General features: G+C 50.7%; 1 protein-coding gene across 12 annotated transcripts in view; it reads left to right on the forward strand.

Moving 5' to 3' along the window:
* MYCBP2 (MYC binding protein 2) overlaps window positions 1-27,731 on the forward strand; it is a 2,065,574-nt gene that overhangs the window by 2,029,575 nt on the left and 8,268 nt on the right. For all 12 annotated transcript variants that reach the window (XM_086934832.1, XM_086934837.1, XM_086934835.1 and 9 more), the window contains one exon: window positions 18,969-19,134. In XM_086934832.1, coding sequence (XP_086790958.1) covers window positions 18,969-19,134 — 166 coding nt within the window. The remainder of the gene's footprint in view (window positions 1-18,968; window positions 19,135-27,731) is intronic.

Here is a 27,731-nt window from a genome sequence, read left to right on the forward strand (position 1 = left end):
AGCCTTTCTGGAAGGACTCAAAAGAGTGATCCCTCCCAGGCACCCTCCTTCACCTGTCTGGAATCTAAACGTGGTTCTTACCAGACTAATGGGACCACCCTTTGAACCCCTTCACTCTTGTGAAATACAGTTTCTCACATGGAAAGTGGCTTTTCTGGTAGCCATCACATCGCTACGAAGAGTTAGTGAGCTTCAAGACTAACTATTCAAGAGCCTTTCATACAACTTCATGCTAATAGGGTAGGGCTACGTACCAACCCTAAATTCATGCCTAAAGTGGTGTCGCAGCTCCACATTAATCAAAACATCGAACTGCCAGTTTTCTTCCCCAATCCAGATTCTGTGGCAGAGCGAGCACTGCACACCGTATATGTTAAAAGAGCTCTCCTGTATTACATTGACAGGACAAAAGATTTCAGAAAGACTAAGCAACTGTTTGTTGCCCTCTCTCCACAACACAAAGGCAACCCCATTTCCAAATCAGGTATAGCCAGATGGATTGATAAGTGCATACAAATCTGTTATCAAAAAGCTAAACGCACATTAACAGTTCTCCCAAGAGCGCATTCCACATGCAAGTTAGGGGCATCCATGGCTTTCCTAGGTAACATTCCCTTAGAGAATATATGTAAAGCAGCCACATGGACCACCATACATACATTTACCAAACACTACTGCGTAGATGTACACTCCAAACAGCAAGCTGCTGTAGGTCAGGCTGTTCTCAAAACCCTTTTTCAGACTGCTGCAGCTGGCATGGGCAACCGCCGCTAAGGGGGTAACTGCTATTTATTCTATGCACAGATATGCATTCAGCAGTCCAAATGCCTCAAACGGAATATGCTACTTACCAGTATGCATCTGTTCTTGGCATGTAGGGCTGCTGACATTTATATCGCCCGTCCTCCTCCACGGTGCCTGTCGCAGCTGTATTACACTCCATCTCTGCCACAATGGCGAAAAACAATCTGAGGATGGAGTCGATGCCCATGCGCACTGTAGTCCAGGGGAGGAGCCACCTATCTCGTGATACTCATCCTCCAAGCTTTATTCGAGAATTATACTCATAAAAGCACAAACATACATTTAAAATACATCATTTGAAAGAGATTTTTCCTAATTGTACAACATTTTTAAAACAATTGTACAGACATAAACAATAAAAATCTTTGATGTATGATTACACACGAACCACAAAAAGTACTCCAATCAATTTACATTAGTAGAGGTTGCCCTCTGTCTAATGGACCATGCCCATCCCTAATACTTTGCTGTTCCTAGAACAATAGGCATATCCGTGGTGGTACAGAGTATTCGTAGGGCCTCAACACCCCTAGATGTCCCACATTTCTACAGACATGAGTTAACCAGACTCTTCTCGGGGTGGCGTAAGCTTTGCATGAGAATAGAAAGTGGCCAATACTTTCATCTGCTGCACCACAGACTGGGCAGCAAGAGGTAGTGGAACTCCTCCACCTGCCTGTCAATGATCTTAGAGGAAGGGCACCTGATCTTAACTGGAAGAAAAGCTTCCTATCCCCTGGGTTGGTGATGCTGTCCCAATATGGTTCCAATGCAGGATACAGTTTGACGTCAAAGAAACGCCCCGTCATTGTATCAGATCTTGTTTTACTCCAGAGTCTTCCATCTACCCAATCCCAATATAGGCCTTTGATCATATTTTTGCTTGGGAAGGGTTCCCCAGATGGATTGTCCCATAGATTAGAAAGGCCAAGATCACCTAATGCAGACCTGAGATTTTTTAACCAGACTATCTTATGAAAAGTGTCAACTTTAATTATGGCCAGAAACCCCTCTGCATAGTGTCGGATCTCCGGGGTAGTCCAGAGGCGTCTCCAATAGAGAATCGGGCACAGCCTCGCTTGGCTGCTAACTGATCTTCTCCCTAAATCAAGACCAAGTGGGATTAATGGTGTACTCTGCGGGAGTCTTGTGATTCCCCTAAGGAACCTATTCTCAGATATCTGCAAGGGGAGGAGCTTCCCAAATCCCCACAACTCAGCCCCATAGAGGGCAGACCCAAGAGCCTTGGCGTCATATACAGCCAATACTGGTTTTATAGGTTGGATTTCGACTTTGTGTTCCACCCTAAGCGCCCCCGAGATCTGTTGGTGCCTCAAAACCGCCTTTTCTATATGCTGGGACCATATTGAATTATTTGCTATCTGTATCCCAAGATAGGTAAATACAGTAACCACCTCAAGCTGACAGTTGTTCAATAGTATTTTTCGCCGGGGTCTACATTTAGATGCAAAAGCCATCAGCTTGGTCTTGGACACGTTGACTTCCAGGCCATGCTCCCGGCAGAAAAGGTCCAAAATGTATAGAGCTCGCTGCAGGTCAGCCGGCGTTTTAGATAGAATTAACGTATCGTCGGCGAACATCAGGATCGGAACCCTGAGGCCTGCCAACATAGGTGCATCGACACTGGCTTCCAGCATCCGAGCCACTATCCCATTAAGAAATAAGGAAAAAAGCAGGGGGGCCATTGCACACCCCTGTCGTACTCCGCGTTCAATCGGGAAATCGGCAGATGATTCGCCATTCATACCCCATTGGACTTTGGCTAAGTTACTTTCATGTAACCTCATTATCAGGGTAAGTAACTCAGCTGGAAGACCAATTTCGCTCAGAACTGCCCAGGGCTTTCTCCTTGGGACCAGGTCGAAGGCAGCCCCAGGTCAACAAAGGCAACATACAGGCTGCCTTCGCCAAGCACCACCGTCCCCCACTGCAGCAGAGCAAAGCGAAACACCTGGTCGACTGTACTTGTAGCCCGCCGAAAACCAGCCTGATAAGGAGACAGAGCATTGTTCTCATCAACCCAATCCATTAGTTGATTAACCACCATTCTCCCTACCACTTTTTGGACAGTGGCAATCAAGCTTATCGGCCTGTAATTGGCCGGGAGGGACGATCCCCTTTTTTATATATGGGTATGATCGTTGCTCCCTTCCATAGTTCAGGGACAGCCGTTCCCTTCGCGATAGCATTTCCCAGAAGGAATACATACCTGGCCCACCTCGCCTTATCGTTTATAAAAACGTCAGAGGGTATCCCATCCAGGCCCGGGGCCCTTCCCCGGGGGCAGCACATATTGCGACCTCGGTTTCTTTAAGGGTAAATACATTCCCAATAGGGAATACAGCTGAAATTGCTTCTACATCCTTAAACTCGGTAGTCTCAGCATATTGGGGTTTGAAGTAATCCACCCATGCACCTTCAGCGACATTGTCGGGTTTGTCTGGAGTTCCACCTCTACCCCACTTGACAATATTCCAGAATAACCTGGAGTCCTTAGCTCCCGAAGCCTCCTTTAGTTCTACCCAATGCTTTTCGTCCCATATTTTTTTTGCTAGGGATATACTAGCCTTGTAGTGCTTCCTAGCCCCACTGATCGCTGCCCTGTCCCTTTTCCTAATTGCTCTTCCTAAGCTTAACCTGGCTTCCCTGCACTGATGGTTAAACCACCTAGCTGGTTTAGGTGGTTGTTTCCTATTTGTCTTGCGGGGCCTCAGGAAATGCGGTTTTAAAAGGGAAAAGAGCTTGTCATGTATGTCAGTTATTTCCCTAGACCCTGGAATTACAGGGTTTGCAGCCTCCATAGCGGTGATTGCAATGTCCACCTCAGAGCTTATAAAGGCCATAGATTCTGTATTAGCCAATACACTCGGCCAGTTAAGTCTGCGCATGTCGTTGGCCATAATAGGCATTGGTCCATCTCTCAGTTGGGGATTCCCTGATGTTGCCAACCACCAATTGTGGGTCACACAGAGAGGATTATGAACACTCTCCAGTCTGCCCTCAATTTTCATGTCGCATACCAACTGCCACAGATTAAGACTACAAAGGACATAATCTATCCGACTTTGGTTACGACCATTGTCGAATGTGCAGGCACCTTCCCTATCGCTCTTTGTTCTCCCATTTAAGGCTCTGAATCCATGTTCCAGACAAATGGCATTCAGTTGTAATATATCTTTCGTCCACCGCTTGACCGGAGCCAGATTTAGTATTGGAACAACCCATTGCATATCCTCCTCTTGCCCCACGGGATCGTCCGAGCTGTCCAACGGTTCGAAAGTCCTGTTTAGGTCGCCAGCTACTACAACTTTATTTCCCAAGGATTGCATTTCCAGAAAAGTGGACAAAGCCTCTAAAATGGGTGAATTCCCTATGGTACTACCCCTGGCATAAATGTTGTAAATATCTATCACTCCCCAGTTTTCTGATGCTATTCTTAACATTTGGATGTCCTTGCAACCCAGATCCACCACTTTGATTGTTATTTCTAAACTTTGCCGTATCCAAATTGTAAGGCCTCCCATCCGTCGACCCCTGCCACCTCTACTAGCCGGGATTGAAAAACTTAGATAACCAGGAAGAAATATAGGGTCGCAGGCCCATGTCTCCTGGAATAGACATACATCAAAACCATTAATGAAGTCTATCCAGTTTTGGGATGCCAGCTTGCTACTCAACTCCACGATGTTCCATGAAACCAACTTCCCTAAGCAGGGGCCATCCATAGGTGCTGCTCCTACAGAGGACATCCCAAAGTTGCTTGTCAGAATTCCTTCGTACCCCTCCCTATCTCGGTTTTTATCTTCATTACTGTGCTCAACCTCCTGGGTGCCAACAGTACTAAGTGTAATTAGATCCTCATTATCAGATTCCCCAGAAATTGGAATAAACTCCCCACATGTTGCCTCCAGATTCACAGTTTGCCAACTAGTTCTTATTTCATTTGATTCCACATTTTCAGTCAAAAGAGTTAATACAGGCTCCCCACATGTATCCCAAAGATTCATATTTTCCCAGTTGTTCATGGGATAATCAAAATTTGGTCAATAGACCCACCCCCCGGATCTGTCATCACTTCAAATCGATTATACGTAGGTACATTACAATAGTTTCCTCGTTGTGAGGGTACAGCGAAAGGAACAAATCCTGGGGAGGGGAGATTGTTATAACAGCCTCCTTCAGTGACCGTGGCAAATTGGATACCTGTTGGTCTTGGATAGAAGAATGTGAGATCAACAACACCAATTCCACCACTACTTTTGCCCCAATTTTGCCTCGTGATCAAACGTACCACCCTGGGATCTTGCAAATTGACAACTATACTATACAGTTATAACCAAGCGCTTAGGAGTACAGCCTATCCAGTCTGTCCTTCTTACTCCAATGATCAACCCGTCCACTTCCCTGGGCAATGGTCTGTTTATCTTTAACCAGTGCATTGCCTTGTTTTTTAGCATCTGGAAGGATTCTCTTTGCCCAACCTGCAAAGGTGGTACATTAGTGAGGATAGCTACGAAAGGATAAGAATCTGGGGGAAGATTCATAGGGGGTATCCTACGGGATGCCCTCATGGGGAGTGTATCAGGCAGACTAAGGGCAGGAACAACAGGACGGGATGTTGGAATGCTTGGTGGGGGTTGGGAACTGCTCAATACAGGATTGCCAATTTTGGAGCTATCTTTGGTGCCCATAGCTACAGTGTTGGGTTGCTTTTTGTGTTTAGAATTATTGCTACTTGGTGGTCCGGTAAATGTAAGTTAGTCTTGGGGATTTGTCCCGGCGACCGAGGCCTTTTTGTAATAGTAACTACAGGGGGAGGAGGCTAAGGCGGCAGACACAGTGTTTGCCTGCCCACTTGGTTTTGGAAGATTGTTACTATCCCCCGTCCTAGGGTGGGACTTAATTAGGGATTTAGTGGAGAAGAAGTTATCTAGAGTAGCCTGCTCGAAATGGTCTAATCGATCAGCTAGTCTTTTGACTCGTTCCTCGATGGGAGTCAGGAAAGACCTCATCAGCCTCCAACTCGAGGAGCAGGGATGGAGCAGAAGGTTAAGTCTCGGCCAATCCCATGGCTGAAGGGTCGCTAAGGTTGGATACAGGGCTAGCCGGAATAACTGCGTCCTTAGCGATCTTGACCCCGTCAGAGCCAACCCCAGTAGGCTCGCAGTGGGGACGCAAGCCTATTCCAATTGTCCTTATTTTTTTGGGGTGTTTGGGAAGATAGCATTTCTTCGGGGCAACACTTCTTTTCCTTTTGGTGCACGGTTTGTTATTAACCACGTGAGGTGACGCACTCGATTGGGCAGTGTTTATCTCACCAGTAGATAAATCAGTTGGTATAATAGGCGAGGTAACGACCAGAGTGGTCCTATCATCACCCACAGAAGAGTCAGCCGATGGGCCAGGTAACTGGGAAAAAAGCATAAGGCGTTTTCTAGTACAGCTGGCAGGGTTAGGGATGATAAAGGAGGAACCAATGCCGGGAAACCCAGAGGTGGCAGTTTCTCCAAGGAAATTTTAAGGAGTTCAATCGATAGCCTACGCTCAGCGCGTTTCTCTGCCAAAGCGATCTCTTTATCAGTGTCTTGGGTTGCCCGACTAAAGTATTTATCTAAAGGACCCAAGATTGCTGACCCCGCCTCGGGCTGGGGGGAGCTTTGGGCAGTGGTATTAGGAGGGGAAGGCATACTTAGCAGACAGTATACTTTGATAGGGAAAATACTATGTAAGCAAAAAAACAGAATTCTCTAAACACAGGAACAGATTATGACAATAAATCGAAAGACGCAATGTCAGAGAGTGGGCCCAGCCCAGCCTCCTTCGGCCCCTGACGGCCACAGAAGGTCCCGCCCTTGTCCCGGGCTTCTCCCGGCGCACTCCCACGCGCTCTCGCGCAGCGGGGATGATGCTTTCCCTTAATAGGGAGGTGATAGGCGCGGGTGGGCGTGGCGATCAGGGAGAGTAGCCCAGGTGTTGATGATTGGGCTCGCAGGGACTCCTGGACAGTGGAGTCCCTGCTTTCTTGCTCGCAGCCCCGGTCAGGTAACGCTCGTAGGAGGTAAGAGCAGCCCCTCCTCTTTGGTGGCTCGCACAGAGTCTGGTGCGCTGCGGGACCCGCACAGCGGGTCCGGCGAGTTGCTGGCACAGATGAGGGTCAAAAACACCACAAAACCCGTCCGCACGCAAGGAGTCTTTGAGTGTCAATCAGAGTCCCAGGAATCAGCTCCAGGCGTCCGATTTTCACCTCCGTAGGCGGGGGGGCATGGCGATCAGGGAGAGCAGCCCAGGTGTTGATGATTGGGCTCGCAGGGACTCCTGGACAGTGGAGTCCCTGCTTTCTTGCTCGCAGCCCCGATCAGGTAACGCTCGTAGGAGGTAAGAGCAGCCCCTCCTCTTTGGTGGCTCACACAGAGTTTGGTGCGCTGCGGGACCTGCGCAGCGGGTCTGGCGAGTTGCTGGCACAGGTGAGGGTCAAAAACAACACAAAGCCCGTCCGCACACAAGGAGTCTTTCAGTGTCAAACAGAGTCAATACTTCGAAGACTCTTCCACGACAACAATGTGCAATCATCCGGACCCAACACTATGCGGCGATCTATGCACAGATATGAATGTCAGCAGCCCTACATGCCAAGAACAGATGCATACTGGTAAGTAGCATATTCCTTTCTGTGCAGAGTAACTAATGGGTTGGCATTCTTCAAGACATCAAGTGATGGGGGGGGCATTCTGTGGCACATAAATGAATGTGTAGACATCCTGTTTACAGTACCCGAATCTGTGGCATAAATACTTGTGTGTTCTCATCTGGCACAGTAAGTTATGGGCAGGTTGCAGTTTATCGTGCTGTGCAGAGTGAATTTTGTACAGGCTGCATTGGCAAGTACTTTTTGAAAACACATTCTTTGGAACAATAACATATTTCCATAGCCTCTAGAATTTGCTGCAGGGGCGAAATCAATTGTGCAGCACGTTTAACTAACTTACAAGCAGGGTCGGACTGAACAAAAGATAGGCCTGATAACCAAACTAAAAGGGGCCTCCATTAGCGAAGCTGATAGCTAAACAAGTGGCAAAAAGTTATCATATCAGGGAAATCAACAGTGAAAACCAACCCACCTGCCCATAAAATCTATCTCCAACTGCTTATAAACTGGTCTACACCCTGATCTTCCAGACCATTCCATCAGGCACTGCCTGATTGCCCTATACGCCAGTCTGACCTAGAGTACAAGGCAAGAAAAGGCAAATTATGCACCGAAATGTAGCATTATCTGCGGCAGCATTGTAATATTTTATCATTTATTTACAAATTTTAACACTGTCCTAGGGTCTTTTCTCATTATTATCAGTTTAAAACCTAAAGACATAAATCAGTAAAAGGAAAACGAACTGCCACTGTGTATTATTTGATCTGTTTGAGCTGCAATCTAACCATTTTTGATCAAATCTGCAAGTTATGCAAAAGATGAAGAAGTATGTGGCAAGTGCAGCCAATCCAGAATGCAGAAAATGCAACCGCCACAGAATCGCAGACATATAGTACAGAAATTAATGGGTGGCTGGATGTGGTATAGTGATGTACAGGATAACAGATGGCAGGATTCCATGGCCCAGAACCTAATAGACATTCTTTGAAGCAGTAATTGATGAGCTAGGACAGTAAGTAATGAGTATACTCACTAGGCACAGTACCTCAGGTCTGCATGTTTAAAGTTTCTAGATTAGTTTAGTAGTGAATGCATTTCTGCACTGTTCGCTGGACAACAGACCCGTAAAGGGCATGCCAATAGTGCACAAATGGTAACTGACTGACCAGCAAAGTAAGATAGCACAAAGTATCAGATGTGCTCTTTGTATGGAATAACTGGTTGCACAGCAATAGCAGAGGACCCCGCCCATGACATTGCTCTATGGCCTGGTAATGTAGATGAAGATATTTTATTCTGACATTATTTCCAAAGAACATACTCGCAGCATACTAAATTGAATGGAGCCGTCGGCTCCGGATCCGGGTCATCGCCGGTCGACCTTACGACCTCGCCGGCGCTGACCCCCAGGGTGTCGCCATTGGCGCCGTCTCCGGTCCTACCCTCGATTCGGGTCCGGCGCCGTATTCTACGCCGCTAGGAGAATTTTACGTTTATGACCCGGCCCCATCCTTTGACCCTGAGTATCAGGAGATGGGTGGCGAGGAGGATTGGGAGGGGTCTGAGGACCCTCTGGCACGTGAGTGCCAGCCTTACCAGGACTGGGCAGGTGAGCTTGGGGATGCCAGTGGTCTGGACACTTCGCCAGACACTGGTTTTGTCTCCGCCCCTCCCTACCGTCACTACGGAGGAGGGGGCTGCCTATAGTGTGGTGTTGACGCGTATCACATGAACTCTCCGTCGCGGCCGTGAGGACTAACCTCCTCGCTGAGGTCCTTAAACCGCAGGCAAGCTCCTCGGAGCCTCTGCTACCGTTTAATGAGGCCATATCTCACGTTCTTCTGGGCACCTGGTCCAGGCCCCCTACAGGTCCGCCTGTAGATAGGAACGTGGCCAGACGTCACCGCCCGGCTCCGGGCGACCCTTGCTTCCTGTCCCACCCCACCCTCGAGAGCATGGTCATTCAGGCCTCTAACTCCCAGACTGCATTCCCGACGGCTCCCACCGATCGGGAATCCAAGAAGTACGAACAGTACGGAAAGAAAATGTTCTCCTCCCTAAGTTTGGGGTTGCGGTCAGTTAACACCGCGTGCCTCTTGGGCCGTTATACCCACTCTCTGTGGGACACGGTCGCGGCCGTGCAGCCACAATGTCCGGAGGAGACCCGGACTAAAATCGCCCAAGCCCTTGCGGAGGGTCGAGATGCGGCACGGTATTCTATCCGGTGTGGACTGGATACAACGGACTCGCTAGGTAGAGCGATGGCAACGACAGTGGTGATTCGTCGCCACGCCTGGCTGAGGTCCGCCAACTTTTCGGCTGATGTCCAAAGCACCCTTATGGACATGCCGTTTGATGGCCCTCGCCTCTTTGGCGACAAGGCAGACACTGCTCTTGAGCGCTTTAAGGACTCCAGGGCTACGGCCAAGTCCTTGAGCCCGTCGGCCCCGCGCCAGCAAACTGCTGCCTTTCGTGGCCAAGAAAGGGGCGCCCCCACACGTCCTGCCAGCCACGGGCCGCAGACTAACATCCAGCGCGGTGGCGGACGTGGTAACCGCCGTGGCGGTGCCTGGGGACAACGGCGAGGCCAGTCCACATCCACCCCCGCAGCATCCGCCTCAAAGCCTTCCTAGTCCGAGCTTTCAGGCCCACATGACGCCAGTGGGGGGCAGGGTTTGTGAGAAGATGGCCTGATATATGATGCTCATTAGTTCTAGTGATCACCTTGTATCAGCCCAAACAACCCTTATGGTGATTGGTTGCAAGTCAACCTTATAGACCAGCTATCCTAATGGTAGCATGGACAGAGCAGTGTTAGGCTAAACTCTTTTGGCATGTGAAGCCAGCTGTTTTACCACATATAACCCCTTGAATACCAGATGAAAGGACACCACACAGGTTGTTATGAACATAAACAAGATATTTATTACTAACAAACACCTCTGAACTCTTTATAAGATCAGAGGGCTAAGCACATAACAAATACTAAGTAAATGGTATAAGTAGAACGATAGAAGAAATGAGGATTTTCAGAGGCTGTAGAATCTCTGGGGCTACACTACCCTAACCTTAGGTAAGGAGCAGGAGGCCCACGGGACGCGTGTGCAGTGTTACAACACACACGCGGGTTTCAATGCAAAGTCAATAGGCATGAACAATTTACAAAATAGGTGAGTAAGGACAGTTCCAACTGGTTGAGACTGAAACTACAGGATACATGGACTCTTGGAGAGTCAATCTACCCATGAGCACCGAAATGCTCTCGTTACCTCACCCACGGGCTGCGGGTGCATAGGTGTGAAAGTGTCGGGTTTCCGCGTTGAAGTCAATGGAGCCTTGGAGAAAGATGCTGCAGGCGACCAGGAGGAAGATGTCCGGAGTGATCCAAGGGCGGATTGAAGAAGATGGAGACCTGAAAGCAGAGGGGACAGTGTTCAAAGTCACTAGCCTGTGACCGGAGTGGAACCAGGAAGGAACCAGATGATGATGTCGCGATCAGGTGAAGAGGACGCTTGACTCTGCAGCCACGTGAACCAGGAGGCGTCTTCGACGACCAGGATGGAGCACGAGCTGTCCCACGCAGGCTCTCGCTGTCGGCGGTGTCTGTTCCAGGATCGGAGTCAACAGGCCTTGGCAAATGCAACCCATGTGGCAAGTGAAGATGGCGTCTGCATCACAAAATGGATGCTGCCACCACAGACACAAGTCTGACCTCCTGCTGCTGGGAGTCCTTCCAGCGAGGGAGGCTCGGACAAAGGGTTTCCTGCCTTGGGAGGTGCTAGCACCACCCCAGACAGGATTTTGTGTATTAGGTAGGACAGGGCTGAAAGGAATGAGACATGCCTGGGGCACACAAGGTGTCCCTGTGCATACTCTGGTCTAAACCAGTTCCTGGGGCACTCCAGCCCCAGAGCTGGCGCAAGACTGGACAAAGGATAGGGGGTGTAACCACCCCCTTCCTGGTCCCACCCAGGGGAGGGACCTAATCGTAGTGCAGCCCCCTTTAGCTGAAAAGGTAGGAGCTGGTCCCATTCCCAGTTAGATTAATCTTGACAACTTCCACGAAGAACTCTTGACCTTCGACCTCCTGGACATCAGAAGACTGAAGAATCTCCCCTATGGTCAGGGAGTGACCATCATGCTTCGCAGGCACCATCAAGCTCTTGTGCGGTTTGCTGCAAGTCCTTCCTTCCTGGAACCCGACGACCCAGCTCGACGAGACCCGGACCTCCAGACTCCTCTGACCTCTACCCACATCCACAGCACAGCTGAGACCCGTGGGTGCGACAAGCAACTTGGAGACGACCATCTTGAGAAACCTGCACAGCCCTTCCAGCACGACCGCTGAGGGATCCTCAAGTGAGTGCATTGGAGTCTGAGAAGCCCCTAACCGACGCAGCTCCTGCACCAAAGACCAGCCCCCCAGCATCCACGAGATCTGCGTGGGGCCCTTTTGCCTGGTTGCTGCTTGTCCTGTTGTCTGGTCACTTGCCGGCTGGCTCTTGACCTCTGAGACGACGACCCGAAGAATCCAACACTGCTGGTCTGGTCCCCCAGACTGGCCCTTGCTTCCTTGTGAACGAGAAGCACCCCGGACCCTCCTGGTCCGCGCCAGACGCCATCTTTGTTCCACCGTGTGGCTTGCACTTGCCAAGGCCTGTTGACCAGATCGACGATCCAACACCGCCAACAGCAGCAGGCTACGTGGGACAGCTCGTGCCTCCAGCCTGGTCGTAGAGAACAGCTCCTGGTCCACGCAGCTACAGAGAGAAGTGTCCTGTCCTTCACCTGACTGCGGCGACAGCATCTGGTTCCCTCCTGGTTCCAGCACCGTCACTGGCTAGTGACCAAGACTCTGTCCCCTTCCCTTTCAGGACTTCTTCTTCCTAGTTCCATCCTTGGAACCTCCGGACTCCTCCATCTGGTCGCCTGCCAGCAACTCCTTGTTTCAGGCATCACCGGGATCAACGCAGCAAACCCGACACCACTTCAGCCCTATGCAACCGCAGCCTCTGGGTTAGGTAACTAAAGCTTCTAGGTGCTGAAGTCAGTGTTCACTATCTTAGTGTTCAGGTCCACTGTTGTTTTCCCTCCATCCAGTCGGGTTCGTCCGGAATCCGTATCTTTGTAAACTGTAACATCCATAGACGTTGGTACGCATCCCGCGTGAGAGTTCCCACTCTGCACGTGAGTCCCGTGGGCCTCCTGCTCCGTTCTTACCTAGTCAGTAGCATAGTCCCAGCGATCCTCCAGCCTCTGGATCTTCTTACAGTACTTTCTTTCCTCGCATTCCATTGTTCTTAGTATATGGTTTGTCGTGCCCCTAGGGCACCATTGTAAATCGTGCAACTTGAGTGTATTTTTCCGAATAGTTTGTCATGTGCTTAGCCCTCTGACCTCATAAAGAGTTCAGAGGTGTATGTTAGTTAATAAATACTTGTTTATTTCCATAACTACCTGTGTGGTGTCCTTTCACTTGGTATTCAAGGGGTTATATGTGGTAAAACAGCTGGCTTCACATGCCAATAGAGTTTAGCCTAAGACTGCTTTGTCCATGCTACCATTAGGATAGCTGGTCTATAAGGTTGACTTACAACCAATCACCATAAGGGTTGTTTGGACTGATACAAGGTGATCACTAGAACTAGTGAGCATCATATATCAGGCCAACTTCTCACAGACCCAATACCAATTGGTAAATGCACCTAAAGTACATGAGTGTCAATTTAGAGAGAGAACAGCTAGGCTGTGGGTCTGATCAGCAGGCCCACAGCCAGGGAAAGTCAGTCAGTCAGAATACTTTATTTCGATAAATCAATATCATGAAAAGACAATAGTACTATACAAAACTTACATGAAATATAATACATTAATTATACACACTAAAAACAGAATTAATTATACACAGTAAAAAGTATCGAAACCTGTAAAAAATCTCCTTAAAGGTTCATAAAATGAGGTCATAATAAAAAAGTTTAAAAAACATCTTTCAGTATAGTTACCCTAACTAACATTTCATAGTGCAAACATTATCCTGTATTTCATCCCATTTCATTTCAATACAGTTAGGGGTTATTAGTCATATTCTTATTCCTAATCCTAACAGCACCCACTAAGAAACTAGCAACGTGAAAAATGATCCTAGGGGTCTGTAATAATTGCATATACAAGAGAGCTGGCTTAACCTGCAATAACCCAGCCTCCTTTAAAATAGGGACCAAAAATGTCAACCTTAATTCCGTGTAATGACCACAGAACATCAGAAAGTGCATTGTGTTCTGGGTGGAAAAGTTATCACAGGAACACAGCATTGCGTTTTCAGGGGTACTCCAATTAGGGAAATAACCAATGTTCAGATGAATCATATTAAAACGGAATCGGGTTAAAAGAAACCTATGATATGGGCGATTCACTATATTAAGATAGATTGCAGGTCCTTGTTGGCTGGATATAATGAGGTTAGTCCTCACAGTAGGGTTTTTTAATTTCAATTGTTCTCGCTCCAGACTTAACATTTGTCCCATAGCACCCTTAATTAATGCAATGTCCTTTGATGTTATTGACTCTGGTGAGGAAAAAAGCTCTGGTCTCCCTAGCTTGACAAAACTGTTTTTAATGTAAGTCAACCACTAAATCTTATTATAGTTGTCTAAATGTAGACAATCTTTCAGGGAAAGTCGTAAACCAGTGAAGCAAAAAGCAAAAATCCGGGGTGACCATAGGATTGCAGACCCTACTCTCCTACAGGGTTCGCCATCACCTCCTTTACTGGCGCAACATCACTTCAGACAGGTGGGTGCTGCAAATCGTCCGAAGGGGGTACTCCCTCCCTTTCGAGGCGACCCCTCAAGCCATGCCACCGCAGTACCACCGCGTGTCGGGGGATCACTTGAATCTTCTGCAACAGGAAGTTACGGCCCTCTTGGCCAAGGGGGCCACGAGCGTGTTCCTGGGCCAGAAGTAGGGTGCGGTTGTTACTCCCACTACTTTCTGGTTCCCAAGAAGGGCAAAGGGAGCCTACGGCCTATCTTGGACCTGCGGTACGTCAACGGCTTTTTCCGGAAGGAGAAGCTCAAGATGCTGACTTTGGCTCAGATCTTAGCTGCCCTGGACCTGGGAGACTGGATGGTAGCGTTGGACTTGCTGGATGCTTATTTTCACATCCCTGTCCTGCCAGCCCACCGGCGTTACCTGCGGTTCACGGTAGGCCACAAGCACTTTAAATTTACTGTGCTCCCCTTCGGCCTTACCAGCGCCCCACGGGTGTTCACGAAAGTGATGGCGGTGGTCGCAGCTCATCTGGTTTCAGTCTTCCCCTACCTCGACGACTGGTTGTTGAAGGCGGGCTCGCCCCAGACAGTCATCAGCCACCTCCAGACTACGGCCGACCTCCTGCACCTGCTGGGGTTCTCCATCAATGTGCCGAAGTCACACCTGTGTCCCTCTCAGAAGCTCCTCTTCATCGGAGCGGTTCTGGACTCAGTGCAGTTTCGGGTCTATCCTCCCGAACAGTGGGTTCGGGATATTCAGGCTCTGATTCCGATCTTTCAGCCGTTGTCTCGGTCAGGTTGACGCTGCTGCTCCTGGGGCTGATGGCCTCCTGCATCCTTCTGGTGCATCACGCCAGGTGGCGGATGCGGGCTCTGCAGTGGGACCTGAAGTTTCAGTGGGCCCAGCATCAGGGCAAATTGTCCGACCATGTCTTGATCTCGGAGGGCACTGCAAGACAGTTGCAGTGGTGGCTCATGGACCGCGATTGGGTCAGCGGCAGATCCCTCTCCCTACCCCAACCGGAGCACGTAGTTGTGACTGACGCATCCCTCAAGGGCTGGGGGGTGGGGGGCACATGAGAGAGACGGAGATCAGAGGTCTCTGGTCTCCGGCGGAGTCCCGGCTCCACATCAACCTTCTGGAGCTGCGGGCGATCCGGCTTGCACTGAAGGCATTCCTCCCCTCTGTCCGGGGGAGTGTAGTGCAGGTGTACAGACAACACCACCGCCATGTGGTACTGCAACAAACGGGGTGGGGTGGGGTCGTGGACCTTATGCCAGGAGGCTCTGCGCCTCTGACAGTGGCTGGAACATCAGGGCGTGACCCTGTTTGTTCAACACCTGCAGGTTCCCTGAAGGCCAGGGCGGACGAACTCAGCCGTCTGTGCATGATGGATCACGAATGGCTTCTGAACTCGGACGTGGCGCAAGGCCTCTTTCAGCAGTGGGGAGAGCCTTGGTTAGATCTATTCGCCACAGAAGAGAACGCGCAATGTCATCAGTTCTGCGCGTTGGAATTTCCAAGGCGGCACTCGCTCTGGGACTCTTTTTGTCGCGAGTGGAGCTGCGGTCTGTTGTACGCCTTTCCACCTATACCACTTCTGCCCAGAGTGCTGAAGAAGATCAGACGCGACCGGGCCCAAGCTATCCTTGTGGCTCCGGACTGGGCACGAAGATACTGGTATCCCGAGCTACTCAGCATGTCTGTCGATCCCCCGATTCGTCTGCCTCTTCAGGAGGCCCTTCAGTCGCAGCAGCAGGGGACGGTCCTCCACCCGAACCTGTCCAGTCTCCACTTACATGCGTGGAGATTGAGCGGCGGCAGTTGAGGCCATTTGACTTGCCTCCTGAAGTCTGTAATGTGATTCTGGCAGCCAGGCGTCCCTCCACAAAATCGGTATACGCCTGCAGGTGGAACAAATTTATGGCATGGTGCACAGCAAAGGCTGTAGATCCCCTTTCTGCCCCTCTTTCAGAGGTCCTTCTTTCTCTTGCCCAGCAGGGCTCTGCTCTGGGCACTATCAAGGGCTACCTCTCTGCCATTTCCGCCTTCTTAAAGCTCCCTGATCAGCCCTCTTTGTTCAAGTCCCCAGTTGTAAATAGGTTTTTGAAGGGCATCACTCATATGTTTCCTCCTGTTCCTTTCGTGATGCCTCAGTGGGACTTGAACCTTGTTCTGACTTACCTGATGTGCGCTCCTTTCGAGCCACTTCATAACTGTCCTCTTCGTCTCCTTACTCTCAAGACTGCATTCCTGGTTGCCATCACCTCTGCCAGGAGGGTGAGTGAGCTCCAGGCTCTTTCCTCTAAACCTCCTTTCCTTTCTGTCCATCCGGACAAAGTTGTGTTCCGAACGGGACCCTCTTTCCTGCCCAAGGTAGTCACAGCCTTCCACATCGGGCAGTACATCACCTTGCCCACCTTCTTTCCGCCTCCGCATCCCTCGAAAGAGGAAGAGAGGCTCCACCGTCTGGACCCAAAACGTGCGCTCTCATTCTATATGGATCGCACACGCCAGTTCCGGGTGGATGACCAACTCTTTGTTGGTTACGTGGGCGCTAAGAAAGGTCGAGCGGTGCACAGCGGACCATCTCTCGGTGGGTCGTGTTGTGCATCAAGGTATGCTACTCCTTGGCTAAAAAAGTAGCCTCCTGTTGGGCTGAGGGCCCATTCCACTCGGGCCACGGCGGCTACTACTGCCTTGGGTCGGGAGTCCCCTTTGCAGGACATCTGTCAGGCAGCTACGTGGGCCTCGCTGCACACGTTTGCTAGATACTACTGCCTGGACAGCCAAGTCCGGAGAGATGGCTTTTTCGGCCGTTCCGTTCTCCAGGACTTTCTGGTGTGAACATTGGTTCGCAGACCCACCACCGGGGTTGGTATTGCTGGGGTATCTATTCTAAGGTAAGGAATCTAATGCTAACCTGGTTCTTTCAGATGCACAAGTTTGTTACCTTCGGTAGCGATATACCTGTAAGAAACAGTAGTTAGTATTAGATTCCTTACCGCCCCACCCATCCTCCCCGTTCTGCGAACCGATATCTAGGGTTAAAGTCATCCCCTTTCAGGGCACTAGTTTCATGGCACCAGTGTTGGTTTTTATCATGGCTCTGCGTTTCTGGTGCGGAAAAGCTATGTATAAGAACTGACGTCAGCGCGGGAGGGCGGCGTCTAAGTACTCCGTCATCCCGACGCCGACGACGGATGCGGTGCCGCAGACGACGCCTACCGACGCGCATGGGTACTGCTACGCAAAATTTGCCTGATCCAGTCTGACGCCTGGGGATATTATAAGGTAAGGAATCAAATACGAACTACTGTTTCTTACAGATATATCGTTACCAAAGGTAAGTAACTTGTGCATATATATATATATATATATATATATATATATATATATATATATATATATATATACATATACTTTGCGTGACAGGGTGTATGATATATATTTCTTCTATACATGCAGTGGCTGCTCCTTTCACCAAGGTGGAGGAGCGTCGCCCCACTGCTTTTTTGCAGTGACCCAAAGGGAAAATAAAATAATAATAACTTGCGTTATTATCCTTTTATTTTCCCCTACTTCCTCCCGCTTTGCTTAAGGGGGCGGATGCAGGGGAGGAGGGGTAGCACCCTCCTAAAGTGCACAGTGACTGCTTGGCTGGACCTCTCAGGCTGCCCAAAACAGTCTTGCGCACTTCACATGTTCTTCACGCAGGCTGCATTACAGCCCACATGGAGAACATGCCCAGACCCCCAGTCAGCGCCTGAGTGCCGAAACACGGCGCTCCGACCAATGAAGCCCTGCTAAGGCAGCATTGTGATTGGCCGACTGGTCACCTGGGTGTGCTTGGTAAGGCCGAGCGAGAGAGGACTATGGAGGCGAGGAAGCAGTGAGAAGGTAAGTTTTTATTAGAAAAATGTTTCCCCGCTTCTCCCTGCCAATCCCCCTCTCCCCACCCCCGACCGCCTACCTCCTATCGGTGACGGCCACCGTGGAATGCATGTATTTTAATGGTCGATATTTGTGCTGTGAAATACATTTTCAAAAATTGGTCTTTTAGACGTTCTACTGTGTAGATAAATAGTATATAGAGCAGTACAACTAAATAAAATATTGCATGCAACAGGAACATAAATGTGTTTGCCTCCACAAACCAGTAATGCTATTAAGCACTCTGGCAGTTCTTTAAGCATTGGAATATTATTTAAAAAACTCTTTCAGAACTGCTTTTAAAACGATGTATTTTTAGATATTTTTTAAACTGTTCTTTTTATCATTTAACCAATTTTAAAATGTGAATGAGAAGGGTTCCAGTAGCCCTAAACGTTTGCTTTCACCACTGAGAAAGTTGTGCACACAAGTCGTTGCCACACATAGAGAAAAAAAAGATACAGGGAACATTGGTTGGGAAGAGGGATATTTTAATATAAACTGATGAGCAGGCATAAGTGCTTTCAATGCATGAAAATCTATGAAAATTATTTGGAACGTAGTGTACTCATATGTAAGCCAGCTGTTGGAGATTTGGCCAACACTGCAAATCAGCTTATTTTTCTAATTGAATTACAGCATTCACCGTATAGAACCTCTTGGGATTTAAATAAAATATACATGACTCTTATAGTATGTTAGAAAAAATTATTGTTCACAGCTGAAATCATAAAAGTAATTGTAAAGACAGTATTTTCTCTTAAAGGATTTCATGTTTATTTCTAAACAGATGTGTCCCAAACACGGTACAGATTTTTTAGAGTACAAATGCCGCTATTGCTGCTCGGTAGCTGTGTTCTTCTGCTTTGGAACAACGCATTTTTGTAATGCCTGCCACGATGACTTTCAAAGAATGACCAGCATCACCAAGGAGGAGCTTCCACGTTGTCCCGCAGGTAGGATTCTCACAAGCATGGTTTTTATAACAAACTTGAAATACGTTCTATTTCATCTGTGGGTGGCAGCTTTTTTCAATTTGAATACATTTCCTAACTTAAACTTAACAGCCATTTGGCTCTTGCATGTTAGGTTTGGCTGTGTTGTAGGACCAATTCTTGCAATTAGCAATATTTACTCTCTGTTTAATGTTTGTGTCTCTCTTGAGATGACCTTTGAGGGATACTGCAGTTGATTCTAGCTAGGCTGAGATGGGGAAGCTCAGCACTATTAACTGGCTTCTATATGGATCAACTATCCAACTCCCTAAACCCCGATCTTCAGCGATGTGGAGCTTAAGCACACTGCCTTCATTTTTGCAATCTTTTACTTATTCCGGTGAGGAACATTTGAAGGGAATATAGGCTAGAGATTGTATTTTGCCCTTAAGATATGCTGGCATCCTGATAACGTGTTCATCATAAAAGGATGCTCTATTACGTCCACCTGAATGTGTACTTCATACCATGTGCCACATATGTCAGGAGAAGTGTGCCAGATGTGTTTGGATGTCAATACAAACTATGGAAAAAGTGTCAGGCAAATAAATGTGGGGAAAAAATGGATATTGGCTATGAAAGGGTTGATAGAATAGCATTTTATTCAGGTTTAAATACATAAGAACAATTTGAAAACAACATGTTTAAAACTAGGTAGTCTCCCACCAAAAACGGAAAGCGTGGCTAGTAAAACACCTGGGATCATAGCCATTTCACACAAGATGAGCATTCAGCCTTCCCTGTGGTGCATGAAAAGGATAACTAGTCTAACATTCTTTCAACTGCACAACTTAAAACAAAGAAATTAATAGATTGATTTCATCTCCAGTGGATATCGGAGAGCCTAAAAACATTAAAGGAAAGAAAAGGAAACTACCGTCCATTGTGGGTCTGGGGACCAGTGAGCGGGCTAGTCCACCAGTGCCCCTTCTGCAGCAGCCTCCAAACCCTCCTAGTCCGCCCTATCAGGGCCACCAATCGCCAGTGGGCGGCAGGATTCGCCATCACCTCCCCCACTGGCGCACCATCACGTCAGACAGGTGGGTTTTGCAGATAGTCCGCAGGGGGTGCTCCCTCCCCTTCGAGACTAGCCCCCAACCATCCCACCTCAGTACCATTGCATGTCGAAGGATCATCTGGCCCTTCTCCAACAGAAAGTTACGGCTCTCTTGGCCAAGGGAGTCATCAAGCGAGTTCCTGCCCAGAAGTAGATCGTGGTTGCTATTCCCACTACTTTCTGGTGCACAAGAAGGACAACAGCCTGCATCCTATCTTGGATCTTAAGAACGTCAACTGCCTTCCCTGGAAGGAAAAGTTCAAAATGTTGACGCTAGCTCGGGTCCTGTCTGCCTTCGACCCTGGAGACTGGATGGGAGCATTGGACTTGCAGCACACTTATTTTCACATCCCCGTCCTGCCGGCCCACCGGCGTTACCTGCTGTTCACGGTAGGCACAAGCACTTCCAGTTTACAATGCTCCCCTTTGGCCTTACCAATCCCCCTCGGGTGTTCACGAAAGTGAAGGCGGTGGTCACAGCTCATCTGCGCAGATCAGGGGTTCCGGACCTCCCCTATCTCGATGACTGGCTGTTGAAGGCGGGCTTGCTCCAGGCAGTCCTCTCCCACTTCCAGACTACGGCGTACCTCCTGCATTCGCTGGGGTTCACTATCAACATGGCAAAGTCACACCTGACTCCCTCTCAGAAGCTCCTTTTCATCGGAGCAGTTCTGGACACGACGCAGTTTCGGGCTTATCCTCCCGAGCAGGGAGTCCGGGATATTCGGGCTATGATTCCGATCTTTTAGCCTCTGTCCCGGGTTTCTGTCAGAATGACACTGAGGCTGCTGGGCCTCATGGCCTCCTTCATCCTGCTAGTAGATCATGCCAGGTGGCATATTCGATCTCTGCAGTGGGACCTGAAGTTCCAGTGGGCACAACCTCAGGGGAATCTGTCTGATTGCGTTCAAATTTCGGAGGGCACCGGACAACAATTGCAGTGGTGGCTAACGAACCGGGTCAACAGCAGATCCCTCTCCCTTCCCCAGCCAGAGTTCACGGTGGTGACGGATGCATCACTGCTGGGGTTGGGTCGCCACATGGGAGAGACGGAGATCAGAGGCCTCTGGTCTCCGGCGGAGTCCGGACTCCATATCAACCTTCTGGAGCTTTGGGCGTTCGTCTTGCACTAAAAGCATTCCTTCCCTCTGTCCAGGGACGAGTAGTGCAGGTGTTCCCAGACAACACCATCGCCACGTGATACTGCTCAAACAGGGCGGGGTAGGATCGTGGACACTATGTCAAGAGGCTCCTCATCTCTGGACATGGCTGGAACATCAGGACATATCCCTGGTGGTTCAACACATGGCAGGTTCACTGAATGCCAGGGTGGACGAACTCAGCCACAGGTGCATGATGGATCACGAATGGCGTCTTCATTCAGAGGTGGTGCAAGGTCTCTTTCTGCAGTGGGGGGAACCTTGGTTAGATCTATTCGCCACCGAAGAAAATGCATAATGTCAGCGATTCTGCGTGTTGGAATTTCCAAGGCTTCACTCACTTTCCGTCACAAGTGGAGTTGCGGTCTTCTATACGCCTTTCTGCCTATACCACTTCTGCCCAGAGTGCTGAAGAAAATCAAGCGCGACCGGGCTCAAGTCTTTGTTGTGGCTTCGGATTGGGCACGAAGAGCTTTTACACATGGCCTTCGATCCTCCAATCAGACTGCCTCTTCAGGAAGATCTTATGTCGCAGCAGCAGGGGACGGTCCTCCACCCGAACCTGTCCACCCTCCACCTCCTTGTGTGGAGATTGAGCGTCGACAGTAGCATTCGAGCTTCCTCCTGAAGTCTGTTGAGTTATCTTGGCCTGCCAGGCGTCCCTCCACTAAGGTGGTATATGCCTGCAGATGGAACAAATTTGTGGCATGGTGCACAGCAAAGGCTGTCGATCCCCTTTCTGAGGTTCCTTTGTTCCTCCTTTCTTTGACCCAGCAGGGCTCTGCTCTGGGCACTCTTAAGGGCTATCTCTCAGCCATTTCAGCCTTCAAGACTTCCTCATAAGCCTTCTCTTTTCAAGTGCCCTGTTGTAAATTGCTTTCTTAACGGCATTACTCATCTTCTTCCTCCTGTTCCCATTCGTAATGCCTCAGTGAGACTTGAACTTGGTCCTTACTTATCTTATGGGCACTCCCTTTGAGCCGCTACATAACTTTCCTCTCAGACTTCTCACTTTAAAGACAGCCTTCACCTCTGCTTGCAGGGTGAGTGAGCTCCAGGATTTTTTTTTTCAAAACCTCCTTTTCTGGCATTTAATCCGGACAACACTGTGCTTCGTACTCGACCCTCTTTTCTCCCCAAAGTAGTTACTACTTTCCACATTGCTCACACCATCACTTTGCCCACCTTTATTCGGCATCCTTCCAAGGAGGAAGAGAGGCTCCACCGCCTGGATCCAAAAGTGTGCTTTCTTTTTATTTGGATTGCAATAGGCAATTCCGGGTTGATGACCAGCTCTTTGTTGGCTACGTGGGTGCCAAAAAAGGTTGGGCCGTGCAAAAACGGACCATCTCCAGGTGGGTCTTATTGTGCATTAAAGCTTGCTGCTCTTTAGCAAAGAAGGAGCCTCCAGTGGGAATGCCCACCCATTCCACCAGGGCCACGGAAGCTACATCTGTCAGGCAGCTACGTGGGCTCTCTGCACACATTCACAAAACAATACTGGCTGGACAGCCAAGTCTGGAGAGATTGCTTCTTTGGCCAGTCTGTTCTCCAGGATTTTCACTCCAGCGACGTCATCACGGCGCACGACGCCGACGACGGACGCGGAGCCGCAGGGGACGCCTGCAGACGACGCCTACCGACGCGCAGGGGTACTGCTACGCAAAAGTTTCCGGATCCAGACTGACGCCTGGGGATATTCTAAGGTAAGGAATCTAACACTAACTAATGTTTCTTACAGATATATCGTTACCGAAGGTAAGTAACTTGTTCATCTGATAGAGACTACTAGCCGCAGATTCCTTAATGTAGAATTATCCCCAGGTGTGAGACTGGATCTGGAAAATGTTCTTTGCCACAGCATCTCTGCGCGCCAGGGGCTGCACCATGTGAGTCCGCCCTGCCGTCATCCGTGGGCGTGACATCAGCGAGGTCGCTTAAGCCCCACCCCTGCACGCTGAAGTCCGTTTTTTCTCTTTTCTGCGTGCAACTCGGATCCGGATCTTGGCCTAGCCTGTTTTCAGGCCTTCTATTCACGCTTTGCGTTAAAGAACAGTGTGCAAATGCCTTCTGGCGTCAAGACGTGTACCTCCAGTGCACGCCAGATGTCAATGACGTACCCTCACCCTATCTGTTTGTGGTACCTTATAGAGACTACTAGCTGCAGATTCCTTCATGTAGAATTCTCCCCAGGTGTGAGACTGGATCCGGAAACTTTTTGCCACAGCATCCCTGCGCTCCGGGGTTGGGGCAACATCACGCGATGCCGCCCTGGCGTCGTCTGCGCACGTGACGTCAGCGAGGTCACATAAGCCCCTGACCCCCCCCCCGCCGCCCCCCGCCCGGCGCACCTACGTCAGTTTTTTCCTTTTGGATCCGGTCTTGCTGCGGGCCTGTTTGGGGCCCTTTTTTCTTCACCAATTGTCTTTTTTATCTGGCGGAACAATGTGCGAATGCCTTCGGGCTTCAAAACTTGCACGTCGTGTGGGCGTCTTATGTCGGCGACAGCCCCTCATCTCATTTGTATGTGGTGTTTGGGGGAGGATCACATCACCACTGATTGTGCGGCGTGTCAGCAGTTGAAGCCGAAGTCGTGGTGGGAGCAGCGCATGAAACTTATTTCGGCCCGTCTCTCCAGGTCGACCTCCGCCCTCAATCAGCTTCGGCAGACGGCTTCAGATACGGCCGTAATCGTCGTGTTCGTCCTTTTCCGATGTCGCAAGAGAATCGCTCCCCGGTGGGTAAATGTCACAGTTTGTCCCCGGGGGCTGGTCTTCGGCCTTCCGGGGGCGTGGTCTCTCCGCGCGTGATGCCGCCCCGCGTGTCGTCCTATCCACCATTGCCTGTGAGGATATGTCGAGAGTCCAGATGGAGACATACGCGGCAGCTTTGTGGGCCTCGCTGGCATCTCCTCCTCCTTCCTCTCCTGGGGCGCCGACGGTTCCCTCGCTTCGCGTGGGGCCCTCCGCGGCGCCGCCGGCAGCAGCTTCGGCGCCGACTGGTCCGGATCCAGGCTTGGAGGATGTGGTGCTGTTGGGGTGCGGCGCCTCTGGGGTCCCTCCTTCACGCCACGGAACCTCTGCCTTGCCGCAAACTCCTGCGGGAGTCCCTGTTGTGTCGCGGGAGGTCACGGGGGCTCGGGTTGCATCCCCGAGTCCCGCTCGGCCCTCTGGGCAGGCGAAGGCCTCATCCAAGGCTGAGCCAACACCGTCCAAGTGCCGGTGTCTGCTTCGGGCAGCGCCACAAGGGTCGGTGACCTCTCCTCGTCCCGCTATGGGCCACGGTGGGTCGCTCCCCCGATCCCTCTCGTCCCTCCACGCAGGCGGCTGCCTCGTCGGAGGTCGAGCCGGCGCCGCCCTTTGGCCTCTTCGGCTCCAGCCCCACTCCGGTCCCCCGGTGCGGTGTGACTTGGAGGAGCCCTATCCGGGCTCTCCTTTTGCGCCGGACGGTGCGGAAGTCCTACCTCAGGGTGCGGACTCCACGCAGAGGTCATGCAGCGGATTCGTCTTCGGACGCTCCGTCTTCTCCGGAGGCTGGCTGCATTTTGGTGTCCTATTTGCCGGAGATTGGCCGCCTCGTTGTGTCTTTTTCCCCGGCGTCGAAGGGTGGCTCCAGCCCTTTCTGAGGCAGAGGTGCTCCTCGGAGGAACGGCAGGTATCCCATTCTTCGATGCCTTCTGGCTTTCAGGTCTGGCCCTTGCCCGTCCCGCTTGGCTTCGGGGACAGCCGTCTTAGTCTACAGCCATCACCCACGGAGGAGCTGATTTCTTCTCCGCAGGGACCTACAGAGCCGGGTGCGGCCTTCGTGCAAGCGGTGTCCACAGCTGTGGGCATTCTGCCCATGGATGACCCGATTGCTCATTTTCCGGCAGACCATCCATTGGAGGTTCTCCACCAGGGCTCTGGTGGGAGGGAGATCTTACTCCCCTTTGAGGGCTCGCTCCTTTCTTCTTTGGAGGGAGCTTGGAGGCGTCCTGCCTCAGGACATCCGGTGCCTCAACACCTTCTGTACCGTCACCTTCCGGCGCCACGTGACCCGGCGTGCCTCTCCCTCCATCCCTCTGCTGCCAGTCCGCTCTTGAGGACTGCTTTTCCCTCCCTGCCGCCACTGTTGACTCCGCCGTCCCGGGAGGCCCACTGGCTGGACTCTTGGGGGCGCAACATGTTCACCTCGACAAGCGCGGCCCTGCGGGTCCTTAACACCTTGTGTGTTCTGGCGAGGGCCTCCTCTTGTCTATGGGACTCGACTGGGTCTCGCGACTTCCCAGGAGACTGTTCAGGTGGACTTACAGCATCATGGTTTGGATGGCAGAGAGCTAGCGACGTTTATTCTCCACTCCGCTCTGGACATCTCGGAGGTGTTGGGCCGGGCTATGGCTTCTTCAGTCACCCTTCGTCGCCATGCTTGGCTTCAGGATGGCGTGTTCCCTGAGAATATCCGGGAACGGCTCATTGACCTTTCGTTTGATGGCAGCCTGTTGTTCTATGCTCCAGCTGACTCTGCCATCCAGAGGTTCCTGGCGGGGCTCCGTCCTCCTTCTCCTCCTCCTCCTCCTCCTCCTTAGTCTCCTCCTCCTCAGTGACTGCTGAACTGAGCTGTGTTTGGGCCCTTTAGGTGACTTTGCTGTAAGCGGTATTTGCTGGCCATTGGGTCCTCCTTGATGGGACTTTGGCATTGTTGCCTGCTGGATGGCCCTTGTTGCCTGTGTGTATGTGTTTTTGCTGGACTTGTTGCACAGACTTGGCCCTGAGATTAGGCCTTCTGTTTTTCTTGGGCTGATGTCAAGCCTTCAGCGGTGCTGTTTTTTCCCATGGTGCTTTGCTTTTGCTTTCTCCTCTGTTGCGGAGGTTCTTCCAAAGAGGATTCCTCGGGTTTGGGGATGTACCGTACCCTATGTGGGGTAGTGGTAGCTGTTTTATAGCGAAGCTCTGCTGGGGAGTGCTGGTTGCCTTCGGGTGCCCGTTCTTCATGGCGTTTCTGTATGTTGCTATTGCTTCTTGAGGTTGTGTGCACAGCCCTTGTAGTGGTAGGTCCGGCCTTTCCTCTCCTTCCTGCTCTTGTGCTGAGAGCTGGGCTGCTTCAGTGTCCTTCATGATTCTGGTGGCTTATGGTTATAGCTGCCGTTCTGGCTGGCCTGTTGCCTTCCCTCTGGGTGGGCTCGCCTCTTCCTTGGTTTCCTCGGGCCCTCAGGGCTTCTTCTTGTTCCTCTGCCTGTCCTGGCGTTGGGTGGAAGCTCGGTTGCCCTGAGGTTGGAGTGGGGTGTTTCGGCCTCTCCGGCCTTTTCCTTGGTTCCTCTGTGTGAGTGTAGGGACCTCCACTCTCCTTCTTCCTCCTACATCCCTCTGGGGTAGCTGGCATTTGACTTGTGGGCGTCCTCTGCCTGTTAGGGACGAGGTTGCCTCCCTGGTCTAAGGGGCTGGTCCCCTGTGGGCCTTCTGTCCTGTCCAAACTGGTGGGGTCCTTTCCCAGACCCTCCTTCCCCGTGGGTATTGCTAGGGTATCTATTCTACGTGAAGGAATCTGCGGCTAGTAGTCTCTATCAGATGTACGAGTTACTTACCTTTGGTAACAACGCATCTGGTAGAGACGATTCTAGCCCCAGATTTCTTCACGGCCCACCCTTCCTCTCCGTTCTGCGAGGACCCCTGGGCTGGTTCTTGGTACTCGCCTCCCATGGGGGCTGGGCTGTGTCCTCTGTGAGTACCTTCTTTTTTTCTTCACGGTGGCTCTGTCTGGTTGCTGCTCTTCCCTCCTCTTTCGTTCTGGGAAGGTGGGGCTTCTGGTGTTCCTATGCCCTGCTGCTATGCCTGCTCCAGGTCGGGAAGGTTTCCTTTTATCATTCCTTCCTCCCTTCCTCTTGCTGTTAGGGGCCTGGCCCCTCTTCCCACTCTGGGTTGGGACTCTCTGGTCCCATCTTACCCTTGTTCTTGAGGGGTGGATGCCCTCTAGGCTGGGGTGGGTGGAGTTTGGTCGTTCCTGCCTGTTGGGACAGTCTCCCCTTCCTTTTTTTAGGGGGTGATTGTAGGCCTGCTAGGTGTGACATGACTTTTATGCAGGTTTCCGGTCTCGGGGGAGAGGTGGGAGGTGGCTGTCTAGGTGTTGGTTGGGTGGCTGCTCAGTGCTCTGCTCTGTTCTTCCTCTCTTTTTGCCCTTGGACACTGCGGTGTTGCACTGTTTGTATAGAGTTTTCTTTTTGTATGCTCTTTCGATCACTTTTTCCATGCTCCCACAGTTTTTTATTGGTGGATCTGCGTTGTGGTGCGGAAAACTTCTCCGAAGAAAACTGACGTGGGCGTGCCGGGGTGGGGATTATGTGACCTTGCTGACGTCACGTGCGCAGA

Source organism: Lissotriton vulgaris, chromosome 8, assembly GCF_964263255.1.
Source record: "Lissotriton vulgaris chromosome 8, aLisVul1.2, whole genome shotgun sequence".
NCBI lineage: Eukaryota > Metazoa > Chordata > Amphibia > Caudata > Salamandridae > Lissotriton > Lissotriton vulgaris.